This window comes from Geotrypetes seraphini, chromosome 6, assembly GCF_902459505.1.
Source record: "Geotrypetes seraphini chromosome 6, aGeoSer1.1, whole genome shotgun sequence".
Classification (NCBI taxonomy): domain Eukaryota; kingdom Metazoa; phylum Chordata; class Amphibia; order Gymnophiona; family Dermophiidae; genus Geotrypetes; species Geotrypetes seraphini.
In genome coordinates, this window is record NC_047089.1 from 182,215,442 (window position 1) to 182,230,513 (window position 15,072).

General features: G+C 44.3%; 1 protein-coding gene across 2 annotated transcripts in view; it reads left to right on the top strand.

The window, feature by feature from the left end:
• SEMA4C (semaphorin 4C) overlaps nt 1–15,072 on the top strand; it is a 100,848-nt gene that overhangs the window by 30,544 nt on the left and 55,232 nt on the right. For both annotated transcript variants that reach the window (XM_033950258.1, XM_033950259.1), the window contains exon 2: nt 6,870–7,062. In XM_033950258.1, the coding sequence (XP_033806149.1) occupies nt 6,963–7,062 (100 nt within the window). In that variant the 5' untranslated portion in view covers nt 6,870–6,962. The remainder of the gene's footprint in view (nt 1–6,869; nt 7,063–15,072) is intronic.

The window sequence follows — 15,072 nt, forward strand, 5'->3', positions numbered from 1 at the left end:
ATACGACTGTGAATCTTGATCCCAAATGGGGCCACAAACTCTTCATCTGGAGTCATGAAAGCAGCTGGGGAAAAGAGTAAATCTCTGGAGAGCAGCATCTTCAGTCTGTGTAGATTGCTGGGATACTGTGCAGGCTTGATGGAAGGCAGAAACTGCTGCAGTGACCCCTACTGGTGCTGATGGTTGGGCCTGGATCAGAGGTATGGGAAGAAATGGTAAAATTGGGTCATATGATATTTGGAGCCACTTCTGTAAATGGACTCATGGTTATGAAAAGTTTGGGAAGCACTCATGTAAGGAATGGTGTGGAAGTGCTGGTTGAGGTTCTTGCAGTTCCATTGTCTCCTAACATGAGGCGCTGTAGGGGATGATGCAAGAGTACTGACTGTGGGAAAGTTCTTACTTTTTTTTTCCATCACTCTGTGTACTGCTGACAAGAGCTGGATAATGCTTTGATGAACCTTAACCCAAAATGTGGTTTTTGTTGTTTTATTTTAAACTTTAAACAAAGCTTTTGAGATTTTTAGTGGCTAATTATAACTTAATTGGGTTATTCCTGGGGATGAGGAAATCAAAAGGGCAGATGTTCACAGCTGTTAAGTACCCGGTGTTGATGAGATTGGGCATTTTTTAAAGCTGTGTTCTCTGTAAAGTACTGTGTTGTGCCCTGGGGTTCTTCACCTCTGCCCTTTGAAAGTGCCTTGGGGATGCTCTAAAGTTTAAACCACTCTTTCCGACCCAAGTTATGTATCACCTGGAATACCAGGAAAAGAGACTGCTTTTTGGGGCAGAGGTGTGAGCATCCTTGCAGCAGTGCCCTTAGGTACCTCTGGTATCTAGGCTCCATGAAGGTACATGAAGGAAATCTTCCCCTTCCTCGTTTTGGGGCTGGACTTGTCTCTCCAGATGCTGTTACCTCTCTGTTCCATATGAGGAGGCTTTGAAGTGAGAGGAAAGGATCAGGGACTGTTATCTAGTCGTGCTTAATGCCATTCAAATGAGATATTGGAGTCAGTAAACATAAGGGATGGCTACTCAATAGCAGATTTTAGTATCATCCACAAAGAAGCAAATCTTACCTGAAAGCCTTTCAACAATATCACTTACAAAAATGTTAAAAGAAAGGCCCAAGAACAGAAGCTTGAGGTCAGTGGTGTACCTAGCATACATGACACCTGGGGCCCATCATTTTTTGACACCCCCATCTATATGAAAAACATTTTTAGTAACAATCCACACATCACACAAGAGTGTACCTAGGAAAAGGCAGCATCTTACATACCACTGCAGTGAGCAGTACAACATCAAAACACCCATTGTAAAACTAAACAAGCCAAACTAGTACAGATCAATCCTGCATAGTCAATCCTAACAGAAAACCATGTCTTTCGAACACACAGAATACCTTTGCCTAGTATGGAATATGTAATCACAAACTAACCCCTCCCCCTTTTACAAAACTGTAGTGTGGTTTTTAGCCACGGTGGTAACGGTTCAGATGCCCATAGAATTCTGAGCATCAGAGCTGTTAATCACCACGGCTGGCGCTAAAAAACTCTCTACAGTTTTGTAAAAGGGGAGATAAAATAGAAATACATAGACAAAGGTTAAATTGAACCACCAAAAAGCTGGACTCTGCATATAATGCAGCACCACAGAAACAGCGATGTATCTCCCCTAAAGCAAAAAAATAAATAAATAGAAATTTTTTTTCTACCTTGTCTTCTCTGGTTTCTTCTTTCCTCATCTTCTTGTCACTCTCTTCCTTTCATCCACTGTCTACCCTCTCACTGCCCCTTCTATATGGCATCTTCTCTCCTTCTATGCTCCTTCCAGAAACTGTATGCCTCCCCTCATCTTTCCCTTCACCCCCATTAGTCTGGCGTCCATCTTCTTCCCTTCCCTCCTCCAATGGTCTGGCATCTCTCTCCTCTCCTTTCCTTCCCTCTCCCACACCCCCATGGTCTGGCATTTCATTCTCTCCTCTCCCTTCCCCCCACTTCCATCAGCATCTGCCACCTTTCTTTCCCTCCTACCCAATTCCATCCAGTATCCTTCCCTCTTATGTCTCTCTCCCCTTTCCCTGCACACCAATTCCATCAGCATCTCCCCCTTTTCTCTCCCTCTACCACCTTTCCATACCACCCTGACCCCCTTTCTCTCCCTCCACCACCCTTCTATGCTCCTTTTTCTCTACCTCCACTACCCTTCTATGCTTCTTTCTCTCTCCCTCCAAACCAGCAAGATCCCACGATGACTGCGTCTGCTGGCTCTGCTCCGAAAGAGGTATGTGACGTCGGAGGAGGTGGACCGGCAGACACGGGGAGTTGCAGCAAAGGCTCGTGATGACTGTGGCTACCAGTCCACCCCCTCCAACGTCACGTACTTCTTCTGTAGGCAGATTTATGGGTATAACTAATTAGTGCAACATAAACAAGTCACATGCACATCTCGTTTCTAGGATACACCATACTGCACCCACGGATTCGGATTTATGCCAACTTATACAAATACAGAGAAACCCAAGCTATATGAAGTATTTTGTTATAGCTATAAAAATATATATTCACAAGCCAGCAGCAAATAATAACTAATTATTGTTCACAATATATCTGAATACATACATATATTTGAGCACATAATTATTACACAGTAATCACTAAGTAAATTAGTAAATATGACTAATTCTTATACCCAAAGCAATTACAACACTAAGTCCTGAAAATAGCAGCAATCTATTATAGCTTATCACCAAGGGGACCTAACATTCCTATCCATAACCAATTCTATCTAGCCCAGCTAAAAGAAGAGATAATTCCTTTTCTCACCCTTAGATTATTCCTCAGCGAATCCGGGAGATGGAATTCTTCTTTTCCTTCTGCTTAGCAGATGATAGAACTTCTTCTGGTCGGACAAGTCCGTTTATCACTGGAGCAGCTCTAATATATATTAGCTAGAGTTCCTTTTGTGATTGAAACCAAATATGTATAAAAGACAGTTCTGCGTCTTCACTCTCATATGAGAGCAGGTCATAAGAGGCAACTTTTATCAGTTCTTATTGTTACGGTGTAGTGTACAGAGAAACCTAAGTTTTGATCCAAGCTCCCTCGCATCAAAACATAGTCTAAATCCTCGCAAACACCTTTCTATTTAGGTCATGTCAGATGACCCTCCAAGACCAATCAAAGCAGAACAGCAAGAATGAATAGTCTTTTCTTGTGCAGAGGCCTTGGATGGCGCCATAGATGATAAGCACAAAACATAGATCATAACATAGGTCATAACTCCTCCAGGTTTCACACAGAAGCTGGACAAGTAGGGTGGGCTACTTGTCCTTGACTGAAACACACAGTTCTTATAAGCACATCCAGAATGCATCAGGCAGAGATAGTTCATGCAGGAAAGATGGTTCAAGCTTGCTTGACATGAGTGAGGCCTAACCTTAGGTGTGAAGCAGGAATCACCCCTACACTTCCAGAGCAGAGCCGGCAGCCGCAGTCATTGCAGGACCTTCCTGCACCTCAGCGTGGCTGCCAACTCTGCTCTAGAATAAGTACGGCAGCCGCACTGAGGTGCAGGTCCCGTTAAAGAGTAGGGTGGGAGGTTCCAGATCCGGCTGGCCGTGCACCCTCCTAGGGCGTGCACCCAGGGCAGTCCACCCCCACCCCGTCCTTGGTATGCCACTGCTTGAGGCATACCACTGGTAACATCCCTTTCCTCAGAGTGATCTTCATTGACCACTACTCTCTGTCGCCTTCCATTCAACCATTTCCTTACCCATTCTATCATTTTGGGGTCATACCGAGGGCACTCAGTTTATTTATTAGACATCTGTGTGGAACACTTTCAAAGACCACAAGATGCACCACATCTAGCGCACTCCCTCTATCTAATTCTCTGGTCACCCAGTCAAAAAGATTGATCAGGTTTGTCTGACAAGAACTGCCTCTAGTGAATCCATGTTGCCTCTGGGCCTGAAATTTACTGTATTCCAGAAACTTCACTATTCTCTGTTTTAAAAGTGTTTCCATTAATTTACTTATCCCAGAATTCAGACTTATAGGCCTGTAGTTCCCTACTTCTTTCTTACATTCACTTTTGTGGAAAAGGACCACATCTGCCTTCTCCAGTCCTACAGTACCACTCTCAACTCTAGAGAAGCATTGAAAAGGTCAGTAAATGGAGCTGCCAGAACTTCCCAGCCCCATCGCTTTGTCCATCTTTTAATTTAGCTAGTTCCTCATGAACACAATCCTCTAAAAATTGATCAGGATCTACCATCCTTAATTGAATTTGTCTTTTTGGTCCCACTCCAGTGCTTCAGCTGTGAACACAGAACAGACATATTTGTTAAACAATTCAGCCTTATCTTTATCAGCTTTTATATATTTCTCCCCTTCACCTCTGAGTCTCACAATACCACATTTGTATCTTTGCTTTCCTGACTACACGACCAGCCTCTCTTAACTTTTCCAGATATTTTTGCCTGTCTTTCTGCAATCTGTTGTAGATGCAACTACTACTTTTGAGAACCAAAACAGCCTTCTTTTCCTTTTACTTACTTTCCTAACAAAATGGTTTGTTGCTCTTACAATAGCTCCTTTCAGTTTTGTCCACTGCATTCCTACTTCTTCCAGATGTAACCATTACATTACATTAGGGATTTCTATTCCGCCATTACCTTGCAATTCAAGGCGGATTACAAAAGAATTATCCAAGATGTATTACAACAAGAACTTACAAAAAAAAAAAAAAATTGGTCATTTTCAAAAGGAGTAAGAAATGGGTAAGGTTATTTGTTTGAGGTAGTTGGCTTTAATGAGAGGTGGAGTTTGAGACTTGCGGTATTATTTCTTTTTTCAGAGTTTTCTTGAAGCGTATGGTCTTTATTTCTTTTCTAAAAGTCTTGTAGTTGAGGGATGCCGTCAGTAGATTGGCGATTTGGTTGTCTAGTTTGGCTGCTTGAGTGGCCAGGAGGCCATCATATAGTTTTTTCCGTTTGACCTCCTTAATTGGGGGGTATGAGAATGGGGTGTGAGTTTTCCTATGTCTGGTTGCGGTGTTGTGGATGAGGCGGTTATTCAGGTAGTTTGGACTGTCTCCGTATAAAGTCTTAAATAGTAGGCAGTAGAATTTAAATTGTATTCTTGCTGGGATCAGAAGCCAGTGTGATTGGAGATATGCTTCTGTAATGTGATCATGTTTCTTTAATTAGTAGATGAGTCTTAGTGCTGTGTTTTGGATAGTTTGTAGTTGTTTTGTTATGGTTGTAGGGCATGGGAGGTAGAGGATATTACAGTAGTCAATTAGGCGTAGTATTAATTCCTTGACATAATGTCCTGTTTGAGCAAAGTTAGTTTTTTTTATAGTCTAAAACCTTTACTGAATGACTTCTATCTACACCTATCTTAATATTAAACCACATTATGCAGTGATCACTGGATGCCAGATGATTACCCACTGTAACATCAGAAACACTTTCCCTATTTGTAAGCACTAAGGCCTGGATTCGTTAACCGGCACGGTGGCCACCTTTAAAAGCGACATCTGATTGCGTGCCAATCACACAATGGCACCAAGAATGGAATTGTGCCTCCAGCAAAGGTAGGTGCCGGAAATGTAGGCCAGGATTTTTCAGGCCTACATTTCTGGCTTGATGTGAATCGCGCTTCTGCAGCCACTTTAGCCCACCTAACGCCACTTCCAGGGTTAGCCACGCCCACAGTGGCGTTAGGCAACCTAAAACGCCTATGGAGGCGTGATCCTGGCACCAATTTTTTTTTAGGCACAGGTAGAGGCGCCTTGAAACTCAGCAACGAACCGTATAGTGATCAACACCTCCTTTCTTCTGCTGGTTAAGCTTCTCTATACAGCCTGGTTAAAGCCACTGCTTTGTCATCTTCAGATCCTCAGATATTATAACCCCAAGATTCCTCTCCCCATCTGTGCTCATCAGCCTCTCGCCTCCCACCACATACATCGCCCTCAGATTTCTACTTCCCAAATGTATCACTCTGCACTTGTTTGTACTGAATCTTAGTTGCCAGACTTCGGACCATTCTTCCAACTTTTGCAGATCCTTTTTCATGTTTACCCTTGACAGGGAGGATTGATGAGAATACCAACTGTGCATCTGACTGCTGCACTTTCTCTCCCAGAGACATGAAGTCACTTTTGATACGTTCGGAGGAGTACCTAGCAGTATCATTAGTTATTGAGTATTAATAAGAGTTCTCACACAGAAAAATCTCAATGTATAGCTTTGAGAACACAAAATTATTTTTTCATTTTAAATTACTGTGGATATTCCCTAGGGGTTTTTTTTTTGGCCTGCTCCTTTGAGCTTCCCAGGCTTACCTTCCACCTCACCCCCACCCCCATTCCTGGGCTGCAAACGCTGTCTCTGCATTCTGTCAGTCTCACAGTGAAGAATTCCCTCTCTCCAAGCAATTGAGCCTTGGTCCTCCTCATGAGCTATAAGGCAGGCCCAAGCACTGAGCTTTTTTTCCCTACTATTTGATAGAAACAACTCAAGTCTAAAATTTAAAATTGTTAAAGTGCAGGAAATCTTTTAATTTATGAAACCCACCAGGTAAGCAGGTTATCTAGTGCTTATGTAGGGTGTTTGTATGGTTTCTGTTTGGTTTTTTTAGCCTAACATTTTTGTTTTCTCATGTCATTGATTACTTCAGTTTCTCATTTGCTCATTTATTACTTGGACTCGGGCAGCCTCTTGCCGGAAAGTGTGTGAAAAGGACCCACAGGAAACTTAGAATCTTGCTTTCTATGACTCCCTCATCGCTGACTTCCCTCTTCCATTATTCATCCCTCCTGATCGTGTAACTGCTGGCTTTCTCTCTTTTCTTCAGTGACAGGTGGAGTGGACGCAGGCAGAGATCCAAGGCAAACTGTTGTAGGCGCTTGGACTTATTGGGAGAGCAGCGAGACGAGACAGTAGTGCCATGCTAGGTCCTGGGTTGCTGGCAGCAATGGCACTGCTAAGCATGTGCACTGAAGCAATGGACTGGAACTCTGTCGCCAGGAAGACTGTTTACTATGGCCGTGAGTACAGAACACTCCTCCTATCTCCTGCATGACAGCAGACCCCAGCATGCCCATGCTACTCCCAGCATGCCTGTGCAAATGTACACTAATGCATGTTCCAACTGATCCCGGGACATCTTTGCACAAAACCCCACACGTACTCCTCCCAATTCTTCTCCCAGCCTGATCTTGCTCTTCCCAGAATGTCTGTTTTGACTGGAAAAGAGAATCCGATGGCCTGTCTGTGTTTACCTCTGTGTTGCTGCTGTGTGTCTGTTATCTTTGCTGGATCCACTGTTAGGTTTTGGGGGTTATTTTTTTGTGTGTGAAGGAGGCCATGATAGCATGGATTGGCACAAAGATACTGCCTCTGGCTGCTTGGCTCTTGCTGTGCCATTGCCCATAAAGTATGTATATTCAGGCCGACAGGTCACAAATACTTCTCAATGTGGCAGTGAGAAGCTTAGTGTATCTGTGAAGAGCAGTTTGCCAGTCACTCTGATAAGAGGCAGGACAGCCATGTTCCTACTCAGCTGAGTGTAATTGTTCCTGTAGCTGTCAGAGAGATTAGAGTTGCCCTCGGCTCTGCTTTTCTTTCATCATGGACCCAGAAGATGGTGAACCTGTCCCTCCCTTTATATAAGTATGCGAGACATGCCATAGCTCCCACTGGCAAGTTGCAGCACCAAGGTGACGTAAGATGTTTATGTAGAGCTTGGCAGATGATTTCACCCTCTATTATCGCCCCCCCACGGGGTTCCTCCTCCCCGGTAATTGGTGCAAGACCTCCAGTGACATCCTGTGTCCTCTGCCACATTGGACTCCAGAGACTGCATTTAGGAATTAGACTGTGAGACTTGGCCTTCTATTCCCGTTGGACGGAAACCTATTTTAGCTTTTGACGTGATGTGTTCATTATAATGTCTGCCTGTCTTTCTTCCTGGCGCTAATGCTAGGAGTACTTAGCTGTCTCATCTGGTAGTTAAAAATATTACCAATGTAGGAGGATGTCTTCCTTTCTGAACATACTACCAAAAGCCTTACCCACAGTCACCTCCTGCATAGATTAAATTATTGCAATTGGAACTGAGTCTTTCTTCATAATTCTCCTTGTAGGTCTTATCTTGTATCAGTATCACTATTCTCACATGACCCATTGGCTCCATGGCTGTTTTCATCTAGAATTAAAACCTTTTACTGACCTACAAGTGTATTTATTCTGCAGCTCTTCAGTATCTCATAGAAACATGATGGCAGATAAAGGCCAAATGGCCCATCTAGTCGGCCCATCAGCAGTAACCATTATCTCTTTCTCTCTCCGAGAGATCCCATGTGACTATCCTAGGCCCTTTTGAATTCAGGCACAGTCTCTGTTTCTTATGTCTCCCTACACCCCTTCTTGGGAACTCTGCTCATCAGATGTCACTTTTATCTGTGTCTTTTTTTTCTTCTTGGCCAGCTCTAGATCATTCCTTCCACCTTGTTGCACCATACACCTAGAATAGACTTCCTGCCATTTTGAGGCTGCTTTTTAAATCGTAATCCTTCATTCTCCTCCTTTTGCTCATATTTTTAATCATTTCTCAAGACACATCTAATCCAGTGGTTTCGAAACCTGGTTCTGGAGACACCCCAGCCAGTCAGATTTTCAGGCTATCTACAATGAATATTCATGAGACTTATTTGCATACAGTGTAGGCAGTACATGCAAATGCCTCTCATGGAATTCATTGTGGATATCCTGAACCAGGTTTGGGAATCATTTGTGCTAATTTTTTTTTTGATCTGTTTGTCTTGAATAGGTTATAAGCTCTGTGAAGCAGGACCTGGCTCTAAGATGTTTCTAGTAGTGCTCTAGAAATTAGTAGCAGCAGTGGGTGGTAGGATTGCGAGGAATACCCCAGAATGCTTACACTCCAGTTATGAATACAGCAGAGTTGCTGTAGGAGAGAGGTATTGCACAGGATGATAATAAACACAAATAGATGTAAAATGACCTTGGAAAAAGATGGCAGGAGACCCAGTGTTACATGTGCTAAGAGCCAGGGCAGAACCTTGGAAGAGAGCTCTGTGCATCTGTTGGCTTTGTGCTGGCATGGATCCCTATAGTTTGGGGGCTTGAGCAGTTGGAGGCACTTATGAATACAGCACAAACAACTAGAATTTGACCTCAGGCTGTTCCTCACTGGAGCTGTAAGCAGTAACAGGTGTGTTTAGATTGTGTCTTAGTATATTATTATACTGCAGAACTGCTTATTCTTCGGAATTGCCAAAAATAAGTGTGTTTTTTTTTCTCCCTCACTAGTAACCTAGTCTAAGGAAATTTATGGAAAACGCTCCAGGCTGCAGCTGTTCTAGAACGTTCTTTCCTCTTCTTGGCTGTTTCTATGGACTGCTCTTTATTTCCCATTTTTAAAAAAAAACTTTCTGGAAAAATACGCTTTCTGCCGGCACGCCTGCTGGCCTGTAGGTTCTGGGCAGGGGCTGTGCATGCATAATGATCCTAGCAGCTGTTGGTTCAGTAGGTTAAAGCAGCTGTATGGGGGATGATATTTCCCTCCCTTCCACCCACCCACCCATCCTTTCACATTTTGCAGTCCATGGCCTGCAATATTATAATTCTTGATACTGCCCAGCAGACAACTGCCTTCTAAGAAGACACTTGCACGGTAAGTTTTTTTGTGCAGGCACAACTGTGGTAGATGCAGCCATTAGTATAAACTACTCACACACACCCTTCAGACCCGGGGAAAACAGTCTGCTCCCTTGAAGAAGGTGACATTCGTTGACTCCTGGATACAATCTCTGCTTCATTTTCGTGTATTAGTCTTCACTAATTCTGCCCTGTGCTGCAGAGTGTCAAGGTGTCTGTGACTGATTGTTACAGGGCAGCCCAGCCTAACTTACCCAGCACATGCTGTTTGCTTTCACTTCTATTCTAACCAAGAGAAAAAAAAATTCCTGCGACAGGCATATTCACTGCCTTTCTGTTACATTATCAACAACTCCGTTCTGCTCAGGGTTTCAGTCATACAGTGCATCCTAATAAGGATCTCCTGTGTTACTAACATATTGCAAGGCAGGGCCTCTGTCTGGGACATTTCTATAAATCAATTTCTGTTCCAGTTAAAGGGGTACTGTCTCCACATGGGTTAGTTTTGTTAATTCCATGACAATAATGACCTCACTCCTAACCCCTGTAGCACGACATAAACCAGAAGAGTGGAATAACAGGTTATCTCTGGGGGACTTCTGGGTTTCTTTCTGGAAAAGTGTTCTCTGTGTGAGCTAGGCATTCCGCCATACTAGCCTGTGCTTCTGGTTGTGCTGGGGACTCTGGAATTTGGGTAGAGGGCCTAGAGTAAATTAGTAGGCGCTCTTTCTGTGGAGCGTTGGAGAGCTTTTCCCCCACAGCCACCCCCAGCTCTGGAGAGGAGTGGAGGATTGGTGTCTCCAGGAGTTGATCCTCCCCCCTCCCCCTCTGCTGGAACATGTCAGCACATTCTGCTGAATCCCGGCAAAGCCACTGATTACAACCTCCGCCTTCAAACCCTTTTATTTCCCCATGACTCCAATACCAGCTCATTTTTCTGCTGAATTTTAGATTTTTTTATTTTTTTTTTTTAAATTCACTTCAGCAGAAAGCTGCCTTTGTCCTGTCTCCCTCTTCATCTCTTCTTGTGTGCAGGGCTGCATTACATGCCCAGTGCAAGACTCCTATTGCTCAAAGTTTGCTTTTCTCACCCTTAACTTTACCTGGCCCAGATCTGCCTTTCTTGTTGGCATAAAATTGTGGGCCAGATTTGAGTTCTTAGAAATTTTGATGTTTTGTAAAACATTTTAGATGGCCCATAATACTTTGGATATTTTATGCAGCTGAAGGCTAAAGTGCAGTTGAACTGTGAACAAATTCTTGCCTGACCACGTGTGCCCTATGCTCATCTCCACCCAACCTGTCTGCGGTTGTCTAGAGTGAATGGGGGGATGGGTCAGCTGGGACAGAGCGACTGGTCTTAGCTATAATAAAAAGCAAAACTGGTTCTATTTTATGCTTTAACAGAACCAGACTGAGTGGGAAGGGAAGGGATGATGGAATCTGCTGTGTTGTACTATATACAGTAATGAAGGGGGGGGTGGGAAGAAGAAGAATATACACTTCTCCCTCCCAATTTGTGGGTATAGGACCCACGACTTCAGTTATTCGTGAGTTTCTAAATCCAGAACCACCCCCGCCTCCCTGCTGCCTCCCGGACCTCTCCACACCTTACCTGGTGGTCTAGCGGTGAAGCAAGGCAGGAGCGATCGTCTTATGAGCCTGCTCCGTGCAGAGCCGTCCACAAAAATGACTGCTGTGAATTCCCGCAGTCTCACGGCAGCCATTTTTGTAACGGCTCTTTATGGGGCTGGAGCGTAGGACAATCGTTCCTGCCCCCACTTCACCGCTAGACCACCAGGTAAGGTGTGGAGAGGTTCGGGAGGCAGGAAGGAGGTGGGGGTGGATCAGAGTCAGTCCTAAAAGTTATTCACGTTTTTTTAATATTCACGGGCCGCCTCTGCCCCTAACCCCCATGAATATTGAGGGGGAAGTATACAGCGTGCTGGAGTGCAAGTTAGGCTTCCTGCCCATTTGTTCAGTGTATATGGGGTAGAGGCAGGGCCTTTTTGAGAGGGCACCTTTTCTATGGCTTAATAAAAATGACTTATAGTCCCTAAGTATTTGGAAAAAGAGCTCAGGTTCTGCACACTCAGTGCTGCCGTTTCATGGATTCTGTGACTGGTTGCAGGGGGCCTGGTGACTGTGGGATAGGTAGGCCCTTCAATGATCACCCCACTCCTGAAGAATGGCCTGGTATTTGAGTGCCAGGACTATTTTGCTAGAAAAAATGCGCTGGGTAGAGCAGTGTATTGCAAACTTGTGCTGCAGCAGATTCCAGGTGTGCCGCAAGACGCCGGCGAGGAAGAGAGGCGCCAACACCAGCTGACTGCTTACAGGATGTGCCTCTCGCGGCGAGAGGCATGTCCTGTAGGCTGTCAGCCGGCACCTCTTCTGTCCTTGCACCTCTCCTCTGTTAGTAACCCGTACCGCCGTAAAAATAGGCTCAGGGCCGTGGCTGGAGGGCCTCCGCACACGCACGGATGTTGACGTAATGACGTCACGCACACATGCGATGTCATCGCGTCAACGTCTGCGTATTTCCGGATGCCCTCCAGCCGCGGCACCGAGTTTAATGTGCTGCGGCATTAAAAAGTTTGCGGGAGACTGAGGTAGAGAAACATTTTCTGAGCACCTCAGGGAGATTTGTCTATGGGGAATAGAGGTTCTGAATGTGGTGATGGTGAGATCCATGCCTAAGCAAGTGTGCAGAGAGTATGGTTTGAGCCTATAAAGGAAGTGGAAGCATTGATGGGTTAATTTTTTCTTGGAGAAGGCACATGTAATTGGAGAGGTAGTAGTTGTATGTATGGAGGAGGGGTAAAGAAAGCTGAGATTGATAGCCATGGGGTGGGGGAGGGGTGAGCAGTGTACACAAAGGGAGTCAGTAAGGGCTGAGGTCAGTGTTTACATGGCGGACATACTTTGAGAGCTCCCAGCTGGCGCACAGATTAAAGCAGCCAAATGTCTCTTACACGTGTCCCCAGCACCCTTGGCCGTCAGCCTCATGCTAACCTGAGCCACTGGGGAGGCTACAGAGGCGTGCAACTGTTTTAACAATGTTTTATAGAAATAAAGAGTGTGTTATATTTACCTTGGTCATTTCTTTTTTTTTGTTGTTGTTAAATTCCAGTGTGTGGCAGAAACCCCTTGTTGTTAAATTCCAGTGTGTGGCAGAAACCCCCAGAGATGAACCTGTCTCATTAATCTCTGGTATTTTACAACTTTAAGGTCTTGTGACTGGGAACAGAACTATTCACATGGAGCTGCATAATAATTAAAAAAAAAAAACCCCAAAAACATCTAAGTCTGTTTTGGGCCTAGGGCAATAGTCGCCCAAAGTCAGCAGTGTCTAAAGTCCATTCTTGAAAAATACGTCCAAAATATTTTGGAGGGAGAATCGTCTATCTTTATATCGCTTTCTTATCCAAAAAATTGTCCAAGTCCAAAATGCATAGAACAAAATCTTTTGGATGTGGGAGGGGTCAGCAAAGTGATGGACTGGCCACCCAGACATGGCAACAGAGTAGTAGGGTACCTTACAGGGCACTGCTGTGAACTTCACAAAAAGGGTGCCACATAAACATCTCACCACAACTCCCTTGCAGGTGTGGGGGGGGGTGTCAATGATCACTAAAGAAGTGTATGTGGGTCTGTACTTTGTCCCTGCAGTGGTTATCTGGTCACTTTGGATACCTTTTGGGCACTTAGACCTGTTTTTAGATCACCTAAGTCACAACGTATAAGTTTCGTCCAGGCAGTCTTGTCAAACTTTCGATTTTTGCTGCAGGACGACTAAGTTTGGTTGGTCCACATCCCGCCCACCTCCAGCCCTAACCACTCCTCGAAAAATGCCCCTTTTCACTCTGGATGCACAGCAACAGTCAAGAGGCCTAAGATGCCTCTAGACATGTCTAAAAATCCGTTTCGATTATCGGCACTTGGACGACTTGTCTTTTAGGTCATCCAAGTGCTGATTTAGGCGGGGTTTTGGACATATTTTTGTTTTGATTATGTACCTCATAAAGTTTATTGGCATGACAATTTTACACGTATTGCCAATACATTCAGCAGTTAAGGTAAAACCAAACAAAAAACCTGGGATAGAAGGAGATAATTTACACAATAATAATATGATGTGCAGAGAGGAAAATAACTAGGGCACTTCTCAGATTCTGTGCTGGTCCACATTGCCTTTTGTTACATTTCTTGCCTAGTGGCAGGATATATCATACATACTCCATGCTGGAGGCTTGGGTTTATATCCTCAGGATAGTTGAAGAGGTAGAGCTTAGAGCTGCCAAGTTATCCTGTTTCAAGAGGGAGATTTCAGGCAGTCTATCCAAGAGATGCTGAGTAGAATTGGGGCCTACAAAAAAACACACTGCTTCGGGATGTAAGTTCAAAACCTGGACTAGCCAAAAGGTCTCACTCCTGAAACTGCTAACAAAAACAGCTCTGTGTAGTTTACACAGCAGATGATGGCAGATAATGATCAGGTCGGCCCTCTAGTCTGCACAGTTGATACTCTTCCACTTTTGGTGGATGAGTGTATAAATTTCCCATATGCAACACACCTTCAGCTATTTGTCCCCATCTAGTCTTTACTTGAGTTCTTAACCCTTTACTCACTGCTGCTCTTCATATCTCAAGTTACAAATGCTGCCTTATGGGGGAGAATTTTGTCTGCTTCAAGATGGCACTGTAAGAGGATCATCACTTCCATGCTGGAGCCCAAGCTCAGTGGTAGAGAATGACATAGTGACAAATTTGTCACCTTTCCCATCCCCACGGATAACCATGGGAAACCATCTCTTTAAGGAGAGAGGGAAGAATCAGAGTATGAATGGGCACAGCCATTGACCCTCAAGCCTTGCATTGAAGAATGCTGGTGTAAAAGGACTGAGCTGAGATAGACACTAAAAAATGGATTGTTTTCCGCGGGGACGAGAACAGTAATGAATTTTGACACTGTGTCATTCTCTAAAGTGGTAAAAGTAGAAGTTTGTGTAGCCACCAGACTGTAGACATTTTCAGTAATATATAAAAGGGTGTCTATCTTGAACCAAATTCTACTAACAGAAATACACAACAAGGTCTCCTTCTCCCCAGTCTCTCTCTCTCTCTCCCCCCTCCCCTCCCCTCTCTCGGTCTCCCCTCTATTCTCCCTTCTTTCCCAAAATGGCAACCTTCTTGATTTAAATATTGATTTTAAAGTTTCCGGTTTCAGGCGCCTATGCATCGGAACACATTGGCTCCTTAAATTAAGAGGTGAGGATTCCCTCACAAAATTTAAGCAAGATCTTAAGATGTTTTTCTTCAAAAATGCCTCTGGCTTGTTCAACTTGTAGCTCTTTTCTACTTGCTCACCCCAC